The 16,510-nt window shown below is 46.9% G+C and overlaps 1 protein-coding gene across 1 annotated transcript in view; it reads left to right on the forward strand.

The window, feature by feature from the left end:
* Positions 1 to 951: 951 nt before the first annotated feature.
* The window catches only part of zgc:158766 (uncharacterized protein LOC100009641 homolog), a gene marked incomplete at its 5' end in the record, with an annotated part of 164,178 nt that continues 148,619 nt past the window's right edge, over positions 952 to 16,510 (forward strand). The window contains 2 exon segments of the mRNA XM_055651523.1: positions 952 to 1,059; positions 12,350 to 12,547. Coding sequence (XP_055507498.1) covers positions 952 to 1,059; positions 12,350 to 12,547 — 306 coding nt within the window.

Raw genomic sequence — 16,510 nt, forward strand, 5'->3', positions numbered from 1 at the left:
AATTAGGTGCAGGAGTAGGCCATTCGGCCCTTCGAGCCTGCACCGCCATTTAATATGATCATGGCTGATCATCCAACTCAGTATCCCGTACCTGCCTTCTCTCCATACCCTCTGATCCCCTTAGCCACAAGGGCCACATCTAACTCCCTCTTAAATATAGCCAATGAACTGGCCTCGACTACCCCTCTGTGGCAGAGAGAGTTCCAGAGATTTCACCACTCTCTGTGTGAAAAAGGGACTGTTTCTTCCCAGCTGTTATCAGGCAACTGAATCATCCTACCACAACCAGAGAGCAGTGCTGAATTACTATCTACCTCTTTAGTGACCCTCGGACTATCCTTGATCGGACTTTGTTGACTTTACCTTGCACTAAACGTTATTCCCTTATCAGATCCGATTCAGATTCAACTTTAATTGTCATTGTCAGTGTACAGTACAGAGACAACGAAATGCAGTACGTATCTATACACTGTAAATGGCTCGATTGTAATCATATATTGTCTTTCCACTGACTGGATAGCATACAGCAAATGTTTTTCACTGTACCTCTGTACACATGACAATAAACTAAACTGAACTGAATCATTCCTTCTTGAACACTTAGTCAATTGTGTTTTTCTGCAAGGTCTTTTGCTGTAGTTTATACAACTTGCTCAGACGAAGAAAGCATTAATATCTGGCAATGTACATGGTTAAAGCATCATTGTTAAAATCAGGTAGAGGGTTTGGTTCTTTCTCTTTTGAATGCTTAAATGTATTTTGTTCCCATTGTGGGCGGAAATTAAGTATCAAGCTACAGGGGGGAGTGAATAAAAGCTGCTCCAGCACCGTGCTTTGACTAGCCCGCGGCATTCATGCCGAACAATCCGTCTAGCTTGTAGAGTTCAGATCAAAGGAAGGTTTAGCCAAGTGTGTCAGTGTCATGTCTGGACAGATTCAGGTAACATCTGACATGAAAAGCCTGCGATCATTTGGAAATCTATTTCCCCTGTGTCTTTACAAAAGCTGAAGGTGTCTATTGCTGACGACGCCAGGTGGAGTCTTGTAAAGCGCAGACAGGTATTTTAATCTAAACTGAACTGTTTTGTCTAATTGTTTTTGTGTAGCATAAGTGGTCGGTGAGGTGTGGAGATAAATTATGTGCTCTTGGCCGTTTTTATACTTCCCTGTATATCATTCTAAGCGAAGCAGGTAATAAGTTCCCGATGCGATCCAACAGCCCCTGAGAAAACGCACCCGACTGTTCAATCTCATTTGAAGAGAGAAAAATACAAATGCCGGCTCTGTCGGATGGTAAAATATCCAAGAAACCTTGTTGGCCTTTCATTAAGCAGGTGGATGCATTTCAATGAAGTTAATAACTAATCTTGGGAGTCAGTCATTTAAAATCATTCTCCAAGAGACGCAGGCATGATGAGAAGGCGCTCACATGGTGAGGAGATCTTGTTTCTTTACATCATTTCAAGAGCTTTTGCCTTTCCAAACTGAAAGAGGCTACTGAAGTCGACAGAGTGGTAAAGAAGGCATTTGGTGTGCTTGTCTTCATCGGTGAGGGCATTGAGTACAAGAAAACCTGTTGTAACTTTACAAAACTTTGCTGATGCTGCAGTTGTAATATTGTGTGCTGTTCTGGTCCCCCTATTACGGGATGTACGTCGAGGCTTTGAAGAGGGGAAGAAGAGGTTAACCAGCGCGCTCTCTGGATTTATTGTTTCACCATTGCATAAAGGTTCCTTGCAGCTGACTGTGTCTTTAGCACAGGCTTTGTTACGTCACAGGTGGATAGTGTGGCAAAGGGCGGGAGGGGGGAGGGTTGTTCAGATAAAATTGGAGAATTCAACATTCATACCACTAAGTTGTAAGCTACCCCAGCAAAATATGAGGTACTGTTCCTCCAGATCGCATGTGGACCCACTGCTGACAGCAGAGGAGGCCCAGGGTCATTATGGGAATGGGAAGGCCATTAAAATGGACAGCAACCAGGAGATCCAACAGGTCTTGACCGACTGAGTGCAAGTGTTTGGTGAAACTGTCGCCTAATCGATGCTTGGTCTCACGGCTGTAAAAGAGGCCACATCCTGAGTACAGGATGCCATAGATGAGGTGATAGTTGGGGGTTGTTGGCAGCGTGCGTTTGGTACAAGGACTGTTCGGCATAACCAACAAAAAGGCAGGCATAACTGGGGCCCACGAGTACCCATGGCTGCACATTTGACTTGAACAAAGTGAGAGGAATCAAAAAGAGAAGCTGTTGAGGGTGACGAGACGTTCCACCAGGCAGAGGAAAATGTTAGGAGAGGGGAACCAATTGGGTCGTTGTTCAATGAATGGGCCTTGAGAGCTTCCTGGTGGGGAATGGAAGTGTAAGGGGACTAGATGTCCATGGTACTTGGGCAATGGGGGTTAGGAATTGTACGGAATTGAAGGCCATGTGAGGTGCCAATATTGCTGTTAGATCTCCTGAAGCAGAGCTTCACACTCCTGCTATGTAGATCCTTCACAACATCCAGTAGAAGCTTGCCATAGTCCTGATTTGTGTACAAATTGTACCAAATGCTTAAGAATACACAATAGACAATAGGTGCAGGAGTAGGCCATTCGGCCTTTCGAGCCAGCACCGCCATTCAATGTGATCATGGCTGATCATCCCCAATCAGTATCCTGTTCCGGCCTTCTCCCAATGTCCCATGACTCCGCTATTTTTACGAGCCCTATCTAGCTCTCTCTTGAAAGCATCCAGAGAACCAGTCTCCACTGCCCTCTGAGGCAGAGAATTCCACACTCACAACTCTCTGTCTGAAAAAATGTTTCCTCATCTCGTTCTAAATGGCTTACTCCTTGTTCCTAAACAGTGGCCCCTGGTTCTGGACTCCCCCAACATCGGGAATATGTTTCCTGCCTCTAGTGTGCCCAAAAACCTTAATAATCTTAATAAATTTGAGTTTTGAGTCAATTGTATTGTAATTGTGGACACAAAATGCTGGAGTAACTGAACGGATGACATCTCGGTCTGACGTTTCGGCCAATCTGTAGAAGGGTCTCAACCCGAAACATCACCCATTCCTTCTCTCCAGAGATGCTGCCTGTCCCGCTGACTTACTCCAGAATTTTGTGTCCACCTATGGTGTAGCCCAGCATCTGCACTTTCTCCCTAGACAGTATTTGTGTGTTGACAGAAGGCTTCAGGTGAAGAGCAACATAACTGTGACTCAAAAAGAAAGAAAGATGACCATTTGTAAAAACTCTTCGTGTGATCTCCGGTTGAGCCGAAATGCTTTATAGAAAGCCACTCTGCAAAACCACTTGATTATGTTAGGTCTTAGGGCTAACGGAATCAAGAGACATGGGGAGAAGGCAGGAATGGGGTACTGATTTTGGATGAGCAGCCATGATCACATTGAATGGTGGCGCTGGCTCGAAGGGCTGAATGGCCTACTCCTGCACCTATTGTCTATGTTTCGATATGGCCTAAAGTAGGGAAGCAGCAGTCACTAGTGGATTGCAGCGTTCCAAAACTGGCAACGTGATAAAATAACAACTCGTCTGCCTGATAGTGGTGATTACAGAATAAATGTTGGTTGCCATTCCCGAAGAATGGCCTTGACCTTTTTTGAAACAGTATCGTGGGATTGTTTATATCTTCATTTAATGTATCTTTTAAAAAGCACACCACTGACTGAATAAACATTCTCTCAGCACGGGTGTCGGCTAAGATTATCTGCCGACATAGACAAAAATGCTGGAGAAACTCAGCGGGTGAGGCAGCATCTAGGGAGAGAAGGAATAGGCGACGTTTCGGGTTGAGACCCTTCTTCAGACTGATGTCGGGGTGGGCGGGAAAAATACAGGAAGAGATGGAGACAGTGGGCTTGTGGGAGAGCTGGGAAGGGGGAGGGGTAGGAGGGAAGAAGCAAGGACTATCTGAAATTAGAAAAGTCAATGTTCATACCGCTGGGGTGTAAACTACCCAAGCAAAATATGAGATGCTGTTCCTCCCATTTGCACTGGGCATCACTCTGACAATGGAGGAGGCCCGAGGACAGAAAGGTCATATTTGGAATAGGTGGGGGAATTGAAGTGCTGAGCCACCGGGAGATCAGGTTAGTTAGTGCGGACTGTGCAGAGGTGTTCAGCGAAGCGATCGCCAAGACTGTGCTTGGACTCGCCGATGTAGAGAAGTTGACACCTGGAGACACACGTGGGCGCCGTCCTGTATGGTAGGGCTGCCCAGCCTGCAGCTGTCTGTTTTTTTCTCTCTTTTAAATTTTTTTTTAGTTAGTTTAGTTTTTTGTTCTGGAGTTCTAGCCTTTTTTATGTGGGGGGAGGAGGGGAGGAAGGGGGAAACTACCTTTCAGGGTCCCTACCTGGTCGGAGAGGCAGCTTTTCTCCAGGCCGCACCGTCGACCCGTCCTCCCAGCCTACCAGTGGGCCTGGAGCGGCGTTTCCTGTCGGGGACGGCCCAGTACCACGGCTTCGACAGCGGCACAGCGCTGGAGCGCTATCGCGGAGCGGGCGATGCCTTGCACGGGTCGCCGCGCTGGAACTCCAGTGAGCTGACACCGCAGATAAAAACATCGCAGAGCTGCGGGTCTGAGGAGCGGCCGGCCGCGGGCAGTGGCGCTGACTTTTAATCGGGAGCCTGGGATCTCGCGACGAGATCGCCAGTGGTGGAGCTCCAACCGCCGCGGCCTTGTTGGCTTCGGAAGCCGCGGCCTCCAGTACGTAAGCGGCCGTTCCAGGGTTCCCATGCTGCTGTGAGGACTCTCCCGACGCCGGAGCACCATCACCCGGCGAGAACGGCCTGGAACATCGGGCCTCCGTAGAGGCAACTGTGGAGGCCTCAATAGGCCCGACTATGGGTGAACTGGGGATGGGGACTGGACATTGTGCCTTCCCTCATAATGGGAACCATTTTGGGGGATGTTTTTATGTTTAAATGTCTTTATTACTGTTATGTTTGTATTCTTTCTTTATGTGCTGCATTGGCAACAAGCATTTCACTACACCTAGGTGTATGTGACCAATAAAATAACCTTTGAACCTTTGAACCTTTGAGTGGATGAGGTTGGAGGTGGTGCAGGTAAACCTCTTCCTCACCTGGAAAGACTGCTTGGATCCTTGAATGGAGTCAAAGGGGGAGGTGAAGTGACAAGTGTAGCATTCCCTGCAGTTGCAAGGGAAAGCACCAATGGAGGGGAACGGTCTCTGCAGAAAGCAGGAGATGGGAAGATGTGGCCAGTCGTGCGATCCCGTTGGATGAGGTGAAAATGTCAGATGATTATATGTTGTATACAACGGCTGATGGGGGCAAGGTGAGGACAAGGGGGACTTTGCCCTTGTTAGGGGGAGGGGGAGTGAGAGCGGAGCTGCGGGATATAGAGGAGACCCTGGTGAGAGCCTCATCTGTAATAACAGAGGGGAACCCCCATTCCCTAAAGAATGAGGACATCTCCGATGCCCTGGTCTGGAACACCTCATCCTGGGCGCAGATGCGGTGTAGACAGAGGAATTGGGAGTAGGGGTAGAGTCCTTACAGGAAGCAGGGTGGGAAAAAGTGTAGTCTAGATAGCCATGGGAGTCAGTGGGTTTGTAGTAGATGTCAGTCAGTAGTCTGTTACCTGCGATGGAGATAGTGAGGTTTAGAAACGGTAGGGAGATGTCAGAAATGGTCCAGGTGAATGTGAGTGTTGGATGGGAGTTAGTGGTGAAATGGATGAAGCCAGTGAGTTCTGCATGGGCAGTTGTCAATGTAGCGGAGGTAGAGTTTGGGGATAGGGCCACAGAACGCCTCGAATAAGGATTGTTCGACGTACCCTACATAGAGGCAGGCATAGCTGGGGCCCATGCGTGTGCCCATAGCTACGCCTTGTATTTGGAGGAAATAGGAGGAAGCAAAGGAAAAGTTGTTGAGGCTAAGGACTAGCTCTGCTAGGCGGAGGAGAGTGTTAGTAGACGGGGATTGGTTGGTTGCTGTGGTCGAGGAAGAAACAGATGGCTTTAAGACCTTCCTGGTGGGGGATGGAGGTGTAGAGTGACTGGACATCCATGGTGAAGATGAGGGAGTGGGAGCCTGGTAAACGGAAGTCATGGAGGAGACAAAGAGCGTGCGAGGTGTCTTGGACTTAGATGGGGAGGGATTGGACCAGGGGGGATAGGATGGAGTCGAGGTATGTGGAAATACGTTTGGTGGGACAAGAACAAGCAGAAACAATGGGTCTGCCAGGACAGTCAGGTTTGTGGATTTTGGGGAAAAGATAAAATCGGGACGTGCGGGGCGGGGGAACGATGAGGTTGGAGATTTGGGAGGGCAGGGAGCCGGCAGCGATGAAACCAGCAATGGTGTGTGATATTAAGGCCTGGAGCTTGTCTGTGGGGTCATGGTCCAAGGATAACTAGAAGGAGGTGTCTGAGAGTCGGTGCCTGGCCTCAGACCGGTAGAGATCAGCGCGCCAGACTACCATGGCACCTCCATTGTTGGCAAGTTTGATTAGCCAGTCGGGGTTGTTGCAGAGTGAGGGGAGGGCTGTACGTTCGGGGGGGGGGGGGGTTAGAGTGAGTAAGGGGAGTGGAAAACGTTGATGTCCCACCAGCAGCTTAAAATGTAAAGGTCTAAAGAAGGTATACGGCCATGAGGGGGAGTCCAAGAGGAAGGAAGGGGTTTGCAAAGTGAATCCTTGCTTTCTCCCTCCTTCCCCTCCCCCTTCCCAGCTCTCCCACAAGCCTACTGTCTCCGCCTCTTCCTTTCTCCCGCCACCGACATCAGTCTGAAGAAGAGTCTCGGCCAGAAACGTCGCCTATTCCTTCGCTCCAATTGCGGCCATGACTTCATCTGCGGACATATAGTGCTTGGATCTATCACCTAGTTCAGGTGCAAAGTGTAAGGTGTGAGGTACTCTCGGGGCTACTGTGCTTGGCACAAGTGTGGCCTGTCCCTCCCTCCTACACCACAGGGATCACCCGGGCCGTCTTCCAGTTCATCTGGGGGTCGTGGATGGATCGGGTGCGACGAGCCACAATGCACAAGTCGGCAGGCAATGGGGTAACAGCGTGCCCAACGTCGCCCTCACCCTGATGGCCACCTTTGTGTGTGGCTGCATCAGGTGGAGCGTAGAGCCAAGGCACGTGGGCACCAAGTGTCACTACCTGCTGAGGTTCTACCTGTCCCCGGTGTTGCGAAGGATGGGCCTGGCGCAGATGTCACGCAATGTGTCAGTCAGTTGACATTGCCGCACCATCTGTCATCTGTGGAAAGCTTCTTCCGGACCAACACCTTTGACCACAGGTCCATCGGGCAGTGGTCAACAGGGAACGTCCTGCAGGCACTGCAGGGAAAGGACTCGATGGATCCGGTGGCGTGGTTCCCAGAGCAGACTGCCCAGCTTGCCTGGCGAAATGCCTCATCGCCAGAGCTCACCAACAAGCACCAAGACCTGGCTTGGCTGGCGATGAGAGGAGCCCTCCCAGTCAGATCCTTCCTGCACCGTCGGAACCTCACAACCAGTGCACGCTGCCCTCGGGACGGCTGCTATGAAGAGGTGACGGTCACCCACCTCTTTGCAGAGTGTGGATTTGCAAAGCGAGGCTACAAAGGTCCCTGAAACGATTTATTCCGAACAGCTCCGTCACAGAGGACGCTGTAATTTACGGACTGTTCCCAGGGACGCATTCAGAGACTGACATCGAGTGCTGCTGGTAGGTCATCAACTCGGTGAAAGACCCTCTTTGGTCTGCCTGAGCTTTGTTGACCACCCAGATGTCCATCGGGGAATGTTGCCGACTGGCCCGCTGCAGACTGCAGGAGTACGTGGTTGGGGACGCACTGAAGCTCGGCGCAGCCAATGCCAAGGCTCGTTGGGGGAGGACCACAGTCTGAGGTCCTTCCGCTGCTGGACATGGGGGGCAGGGTGTGATGGAGACGCCTCTCAAAATAAGGGAAGGGATTCCACGCCAGTGGGCAACATGAGTGGCAGGGGTGGAGGATAAATTTGAGCAATATGTGTAAACAGTATTGAAAGTTTGTATAGTTTGTAAATGTCTGATGAATTTTTTGCACGGTTCATGTATTGTATATATTTATTACCTGAATAAAGTCTATTTTGACATATAAAAAAAAGAAGCAGTGAGCCTTTCCATTACACTGCACCATGTCAGAATAGTGAATTGTACGTATTGGTACATTGTTTCAAGACTAAACATCTAATCTATGAATGGAATTGAATGTTATGGATCGGAAAATATTAAACAATCACGCAGTAGAATTTACCCCGCAGACATTTATAGTTGACACAAAGGAATCTTTAGATAGACAGAACATGCTGGAATAACTCAGCGGGACAGGCAGCATCTCTGGAGAGAAGGAATGGGTATGCTTCAGAACCTTTAGGACCCTTCGACTGAAGTAGGGTCTCGACCCGAAACGTCACCAATTCCTTCTGATTATTCCTGATGTTGGGGAAGTCCAGAACAAGGGGTCACAGTTTAGGGATAAGAGGGAAGTCTGTTAGGACCGAGATGAGAAAAACATTTTTTACACAGAGAGTGGTGAATCTGTGAAATTCTCTGCCACAGAGGGTAGTTGAGGCCAGTTCATTGGCTAGATTTAAGAGGGAGTTAGATGTGGCCCTTGTGGCTAAAGGGATCAGGGGGTATGGAGAGAAGGCAGGTACAGGATACTGAGTTGGATGATCAGCCATGATCATATTGAATTGTGGTGCAGGCTCGAAGGGCCGAATGGCCTACTCCTGCACATATTTTCTATGTTTCTATGTTTACTCCAGAGATGCTGCCTGTCCTGCTGAGTTACTCCAGCTTTTTGTGTCTATCTTCGGTTTAAATTAGCATTTGCAGTTCCTTCCTCGAGAAAGGAATCTTTAATTGCTCTTGGAAGAAACAAATGAACTAAAGGGCAACCTCCACAATTTGAATGCAATTGCTTCTTTTCCTGCTGCCAATGGCGAGTCTTTCCCACCAGATTTTATCAGGACAATGCCAGGCTGCATGAATATTTCCATGCCACTGGATAGCAATGCTTTGTCACAGGCTCTCTCATGCCTTGCCAAGGGTCTTGGAGTCGAAGGTTCATCGACACTCATTTTCCGTGCCCACTGGGAAATGCCGGAAAATAAATTGTTTCCTTTTGTTGTAAAATCATGAACCTTATGACGAAAAACATTGCTTAAAAACTGTGTATCTTTGTTGCTTGTTGGATCTGTACGGAAAGTGTATAGAAAAGTGTATAGAAAAATACCACTGAATTGAAATGTGCCCTTTGGTGCAACTGCCCTGTGTTTCAAAAGGCTTCTCCCTTCAGTACACCCTAATTCATCAGGGGAAGCTATTATTCCTTTTTCAATTCAGTACTTCCCAGCTTCGTCTCACTATACCATTAACTTCAACGGATCCTGGTGACCGGAAGTTACAGTAGGTAAAACAATATTCCCCAGTTTGCTTGCCAATGTCCTCCAATACTCTATCGTTTTATCTGTACTTGCATACTTTATCTCCTTTATCATTCATTAGCAAAAGTCCTATCCCGTAGTTTGGTTTATTATTGTCAAGTGTTTTGAGGAACAGTGAATAGCTTTTGTTGCGTGCTTTAAATTGTATTTCTTCCACAATGTTCGGGTATCAGGGGTTAGGGGGAGAAGGCGGGAGAATGGGATTAAGAGGGCGAGGTAGATCGGACATGATTGAATGGCGGAGTAGACTCTATGGGCCGAATGGCCTAATCACTTCCTATCACTTATGAACTTGTGTGTCTTCTTATTTTACCTTTGGGACATCTTCATACTTTTAAAGATCTCTATGTTACTTTGTGAGGAAAGCAAATAGAAAAACATAGAACATAACATAGCAGTTGTACAGGGTCTTGGTGAGACCACACCTGGAGTATTGTGTACAGTTTTGTTCTCCTAATCTGAGGAAAGACATTCTTGCCATAGAGGGAGTACAGAGAAGGTTCACCAGACTGATTCCTGGGATGTCAGGACTTTCATATGAAGAAAGACTGGATAGACTTGGCTTGTACACGTTAGAATTTAGAAGATTGAGAGGGGATCTTATAGAAACTTACAAAAGATTTTAAGGGGTTGGACAGGCTAGATGCAGGAAGATTGTTTCCCGATGTTGGGGAAGTCCAGAACAAGGGGTCACAGTTTAAGGATAAGGGGGAAATCTTTTAGGACCGAGATGAGAAAAACATTTTTCACACAGAGAGTGGTGAATCTGTGGAATTCTCTGCCACAGAAGGTAGTTGAGGCCAGTTCATTGGCTATATTTAAGAGGGAGTTAGATGTGGCCCTTGTGGCTAAAGGGATCAGGGGGTATGGAGAGAAGACAGGTACAGGATACTGAGTTGGATGCACAGCCATGATTATATTGAATGGCGGTGCAGGCTCGAAGAGCCGAATGGCCTACTCCTGCACCTATTTTCTATGTTTCTATGTTTCTATCCATGTGCTTATTCAAAGCCTCTTAAAATGTATCCAATGACTGCTAGTAGTTCAGAGATCTGTGGAGGGAATTGACAGGCGGTGTTTCAGGTCGGGATGCTTCTTCAGTTCCTCCAGTACTTTGTGTTTTTCACTAGATTACAGTATCTGCGGTTCCTTGTGTCTCCAGTAGTCCAGCTCCTTTCAACTCTGCTCCGCCATTAGTACTTGGGGAAGTCCAAACAAATCAAGGAAAATGCTGGAAATATTCAGCAGCTCAGGCTGTATCTGTGGGAAGGGAACATTTCAGACTGAAGATCATTTGTGAAGTAACATTATCAGTTACTGTTCTGTTGAAAGATCTCTGACATGAAACATTGGCTCTTTTTAGTTTTAGATTTCCAGCATTTGCTTTTCTTTTGGATTTTCACCTACTGTGCGGAAGTGTTAACATTCCCAAATGAGAGGTGAAACCGCCCATTTTTATCATTCTATCTTAATGAGCACTGATTTCATCCTCTTAAAGTCATAGTGATACAGTGTGGAAACAAGCCTTTCGGCCCTACTTGCCCACACCGACCAATATGTCCCATCTACACTAATCCCACCTGCCTGCGTTTGGCCCATATCCCTCTAAATCCTCTCCATGTAGCTGTCTGATCATTTCTTAAACGTTGCAATAGTCCTTGCCTCAACTGTTACATAGAAACATAGAAAATAGGTGCAGGAGGAGGCCATTAGTCCCTTCGAGCCAGCACCGCCATTCATTGTGATCATGGCTGATCGTCCCCTATCAATAACTCGTGCCTGCCTTATCCCCATATCTCTTGTTTCCACTAGCCCTTAGAGCTCTATCTAACTCTCTCTTAAATCCATCCAGTGACTTGGCCTCCACTACCCTCTCTGGGTGAAAACGTTTTTTCTCACCTCAGTCTTAAATGACTTCCCCTTTATTCTAAGACTGTCGCCCCTGATCTGGACTCGCCCAACATTGGGAACATTTTTCCTGTTGTCCCAGTTAAATACTAATGAAAATGTTGGGATACAAGTAACTGCTGATGCGGGTTTATAAATAAAAACACAAAGTGCTGGAGTAATTCAACAGGCCAGGCAGCATCTCTGGAGAACATGTCCTCTCGAGATGCTACCTGAGCCACTGAGTTACACCAAGACTTTGTATTTTTGTAATTACGAAGTTAGTCTTCATATTTGGAAGCTGCATGCGAACAAATTAGCTGCTTGACTTCACATCACAACAGTGTCAATGCATCCGACATTTCTGAGTGGCTGCAAAATGCTTCGGTGAGTTTGTGAAGTCCTCCATTCTATTTCCAGCAAATTAAGACACGTTGCCGGTGGTTTCACTGCCACAGAATATTGTAGAGACCAAGTCAGTGGATATTTTTAAGGCAGAGATTGATAGATTCCTGATTACTGAGGGTGTCAGAGGTTATGGGGAGAATGGGGTTGAGAGGGAAAGATAGATCAGCCATGATTGGATGACGGAGTAGACTCGATGGGCCGAATGGCCTAGTTCTGTTCTTATGACTTATGAACTTTTAGTGTTTTAGTTTAGTTTAGAGATACAGCATGAAAACAGGCACTTCGTCCCACCGAGTCCGTGCCGACCAGCGATCATCCCGTACATTAGCACTATCCTACACACTAGGGACAATTTACAATTATACCAAGCCAATTAACCTACAAAACTGTCGGCTTTTGGTGTGTGGGAGGAAAGGGGAGATCCCGGAGAGAACCAACGCAAGTCGCTGGATACAGACGGGATTGAATACGGGTCTCTGGCGTGCAAATCTACCGTGCCGCCCCTTATTATCTTATGAACTTTCAAATCCCTGTTTAAAAGCGGTAATGGAACGAGAAGAGAGGTTCACATGTGCTTTTGTTTGTTCCTCCTGTAGGACTCGGAATCCTTTGACATCTACATACAGAACACACTTTCAGCCCTTTACCCGCCATTCGAAGTCACTGCAGCCACTGTCCTGTGGCAGCTGTTCCACGTGGTGGAGAAGTCGTACCAAGGGGATGGACTCCGCTGCCTAATCGACTTCCTGGTTCCCGCCAAGAGGATCCTTCAGCGCATTCAGCAGGACACATGTGTAAGTAGAGGCTCACCGCTGGATACAACGGCCTTCATTGTTGGTGGCTTAAAGAACGGAGATTAGACAGCAAGAAGTCCTGGTCTGGCTCGAATAAAATGGACTTAGGCTTGTTAAATACAGCCGCTCATGTGTGACGGCAAAAGTAATACTCAAGCAAGTCTTTGATTTCAAATGGCGATCTTCAAAATACAGTATAAACAAACAAATCGTTATGTTGCTAACAGAAAAGAATCCTGAGGTTTTTGTGTGCTGGGGGAATGTGATGGTGGATCAGAAATGATGATTTTGAGAGGCATTTGCTAGAATGCAACAAAAAAGACGCCACAATGGATTACTTCTATATTTGGTCACGGATTTGTATCCAACTCCAAATCGCTAAAGCTAGACTGATTTGTTCACGCGTCAGTCAGGAAGAAGCAGTCTTTCAAATTAATTAAAAAAAGAACATTGAAGTTCCACTGGGGTATCAGGCTGTACTAATAGAAAACATAGACAATAGTTGCAGGAGGAGGCCATTTGGCCCTTCGAGCCAGCACCGCCATTCATTGTGATCATGGCTGATCATCCACAATCAGTAACTCGTGCCTGTCATCTCCCCGTATCCCTTGATCCGGCTAGTCCCTAGAGATTTATCTAACTCTTTAAAATTCATCCAGCGAATTGGCCTCTGTGGCAGGGAATTACATAAATCCACAACTCTCTGGGTGAAAATGTATTTTCTCACCTCAGTCTTAAATGGCCTCCCCTTTATTCTTAGACTGTGCCCCCCTGGTTCTGGATTCACCCATCACTGGGAATATTTTTCCTGTATCTAGCTTGTCCAGTCCTTTTATAATTGTGTACGTTTCTACAAGATCCTCTCTCATCCTTCTAAATTCCAGTGAATACAAGTCCAGTCTTTCCAATCTTTCCTCAAATAACAGTCCCGCCATCCCGGGGATTAACCTCATGAACCTACACTGCACCCCCTCAATAGCAAGGAAGTCCTTCCTCAAATTAGGTAACCAAAACTGCACACAATACTCCAGATGTGGTCTCACCGGGGCCCTGCAAAAGGACCTCTTTACTCCTGTACGCAAATCCTCTCATTATGAAGGCTGACATGCCATTAGCTTTCTTCACTGCCTGCTGTATCTGCATGTTTACTTTCAGTGACTGGTGTACAAGGACACCCAGGTCTCGTTTCACTTCTGTTTTTCCTAATCTGACACCATTGAGATAATAATCTGCCTCCTTGTTCTTGCCACCAAAGTGGTTATCCTCACATTTATTTACATTATACTGCATCTGCCATGCATCTGCCCACTCACTCAACCTGTCCATGTCACCCTACAACCTCCTAGCATCCTATTCGCAGTTCACACTGCCACCCAGCTTTGTGTCATATGCAAATTTGCCAGTGTTACTTTTAATCCCATCATCTAAATCGGTGATTGGAGGAGGGAGACGTGCCAAAACACTCTCGGCAGCCCTGGACACAGACCTGTACCTCATCCGCAGCCAGGATCGATCCCGGCTCTCCGGCGCTGCAATCACTGCCGAACCGCCACTGGACCATCCCCATCCCCACCCAAGTTCCCTTCGCTCCCCCCACCCCCACGCCCGGGGGTGGCCAGAGGCGCTGTGAGCCAGACTGGAGCGGTGCCCCCAGGCCCACAGCCAGCGCAGAGAAGCAGCGCTAAACCCTGCTCAACTCTGCCTGTCCCGGCAGGTTAACCTACAGCCCTGCCTGGACTTGCGGGAACAACAGCCCAGGTTTACAGCCAACGCGGAGAAGCAGCGCTATCTCCACAACTCCAGGCTGGTGCCCTATCAGTCCAGGCAGGGCTGTAGGTTAACCCGGCGAGAGAGGCAGAGTTGAGCTGCATTTAGTGCTGGGTTGAGCTGTAATTACCGTTCACAGGGCCCACGGCTGAAGCCTCCGAAGCCTCGCATGTGTGCGTGAGTGTTGGCATGCGCGCGCGGCCGCCAATAAATTGTGTCCCCCCTGTCCCCCGGTCCCCCCCATATTTTGATAGCAATTTCCATGCCTGCGCTGTAAGGCAGCTTTAACACTGCACCACTGTGCAGCCCAAATTATCTGATATCCAATTAAATCAAGAGAACCCAATTAAATGAAGAAGGGTCTCTACCCGAAACTTTGCCTATTTCCTTCGCTCCGTAGATGCTGCCTCACCCGCTGAGTTACTCCAGCTTTTTGTGTACCTTCGATTTTCCAGCATCTGCAGTTCCTTCTTTTTTTTTCCTTTTTTTTTAATTTAATTTATTTTTATTGGAGGAAAGAAATTTTTCCAGTACATCTGACGTATGGCATTACATCTCCCTCCATTAAAAAAAAATAAGAACAAAATTATCCTAACGCACCCTCCCTAAACACCCCTTGGAAGCTATTTTCACAATTCAAATATATCACAAAATCAAATGCACATTTTAACAATAATAAAGTAACAAAACAGAATAAAGGCAACTCCCCACTTACTGTCAAGTGCCCTCAGTCAATAGGTAGTTCCTTTAGACCCTCAAAGTATGATAAAAAGGGTTCCCATTTCAAATAAATCTTTTTCACAGACCCCCTCAATGTGAATTTAATCTTTTCTAGCCTTAAAAAAAACGTGATGCAGTTCCTTCTTAAACATGAAGTTTGATTTAGTCAATTGGGGAATTAGCTTCAGCGTCTCTGAGATTTTCTGCTGCTGATCATTATTAGTTTTTTGCTGCCGGTGAATGCAAATATGTGTATTTGAGTTGAGCTTTAATCTCATGTATTGATGCATGTATTGTTACATAGCTCGCTTCCACATACTGCCCGGGGCAACACATAAACAATGGCCGCAAGATGCACAGAGATACACAGAGTCTCTTGCCCAGAGCAGGAGAATTGAGGAACAGAGGACACAGGTTTAAGGTGAAGGGGAAAAGATTTAATAGGATTCTGAGGGGTAACCTTTTCACACAAATGGTGGTGGGTGTATGGAACAAGCTGCCAGAGGAGGTAGTTGAGACAGGGATGATCGCCACATTTAAGAAGCATTTAGACAGGTACATGAATAGGACAGGTTTGGAGGGATATGGGCCAAATGCTGGTAGGTGGGACTAGTGTAGCTGGGACATGTTGGCCGTGTGTGGGCAAGTTGGACTGAAGGGCCTATTTCCACACTGATTCACTCTATGACTATGTTATTTGGATGTTCGGTATCTAAATCATCTTTGAGAATGAACAAAAGTGTGACAAGTATGACAAATGAGATTCGACTAGTCCTTCGCAATCTTGCCCCTTTCATATTCTTCTTCTTCTTCTTGCGTATGGCGTGCACAGCCTGAAGTTGTAGGACTACTTGTTCTGTTTGATCTTACTTGATCTGTGCATGCCAGGTTGATTGCATTCGTCGAAATAGGGCGAACCATGTGAAGGTTGCAATCTCCTACCCCCCTTTCATAGTAACTTGGTAGAACCCCATACAATGGGCAAAAATCCTAAATTGAATTTCATATAACATATAAAATATAACAATTACAGCACGGAAACAGGCCATCTCGGCCCTACAAGTCCGTGCCGACACAACTTTTTTTCCCTTAGTCCCACCTGCCTGCACTCATACCATAACCTCCATTCCCTTCTCATCCATATGCCTATCCAATTTATTTTTAAATGATACCAATGAACCTGCCTCCACCACTTCCACTGGAAGCTTATTCCACACCGCTACCACTCTCTGAGTAAAGAAGTTCCCCCTCATATTACCCCTAAACTTCAGTCCCTTAATTCTGAAGTCATGTATTCTTGTTTGAATCTTCCCTATTCTCAAAGGGAAAAGCTTGTCCACATCAACTCTGCCTATCCCTCTCATCATTTTAAAGACCTTTATCAAGTCCCCCCTTAACCTTCTGCGCTCCAGAGAATAAAGACCTAACTTATTCAACCTATCTCTGTAACTTAGTTGTTGAAACCCAGGCAACATT

Source organism: Leucoraja erinacea, chromosome 2 (assembly GCF_028641065.1).
Source record: "Leucoraja erinacea ecotype New England chromosome 2, Leri_hhj_1, whole genome shotgun sequence".
Classification (NCBI taxonomy): domain Eukaryota; kingdom Metazoa; phylum Chordata; class Chondrichthyes; order Rajiformes; family Rajidae; genus Leucoraja; species Leucoraja erinaceus.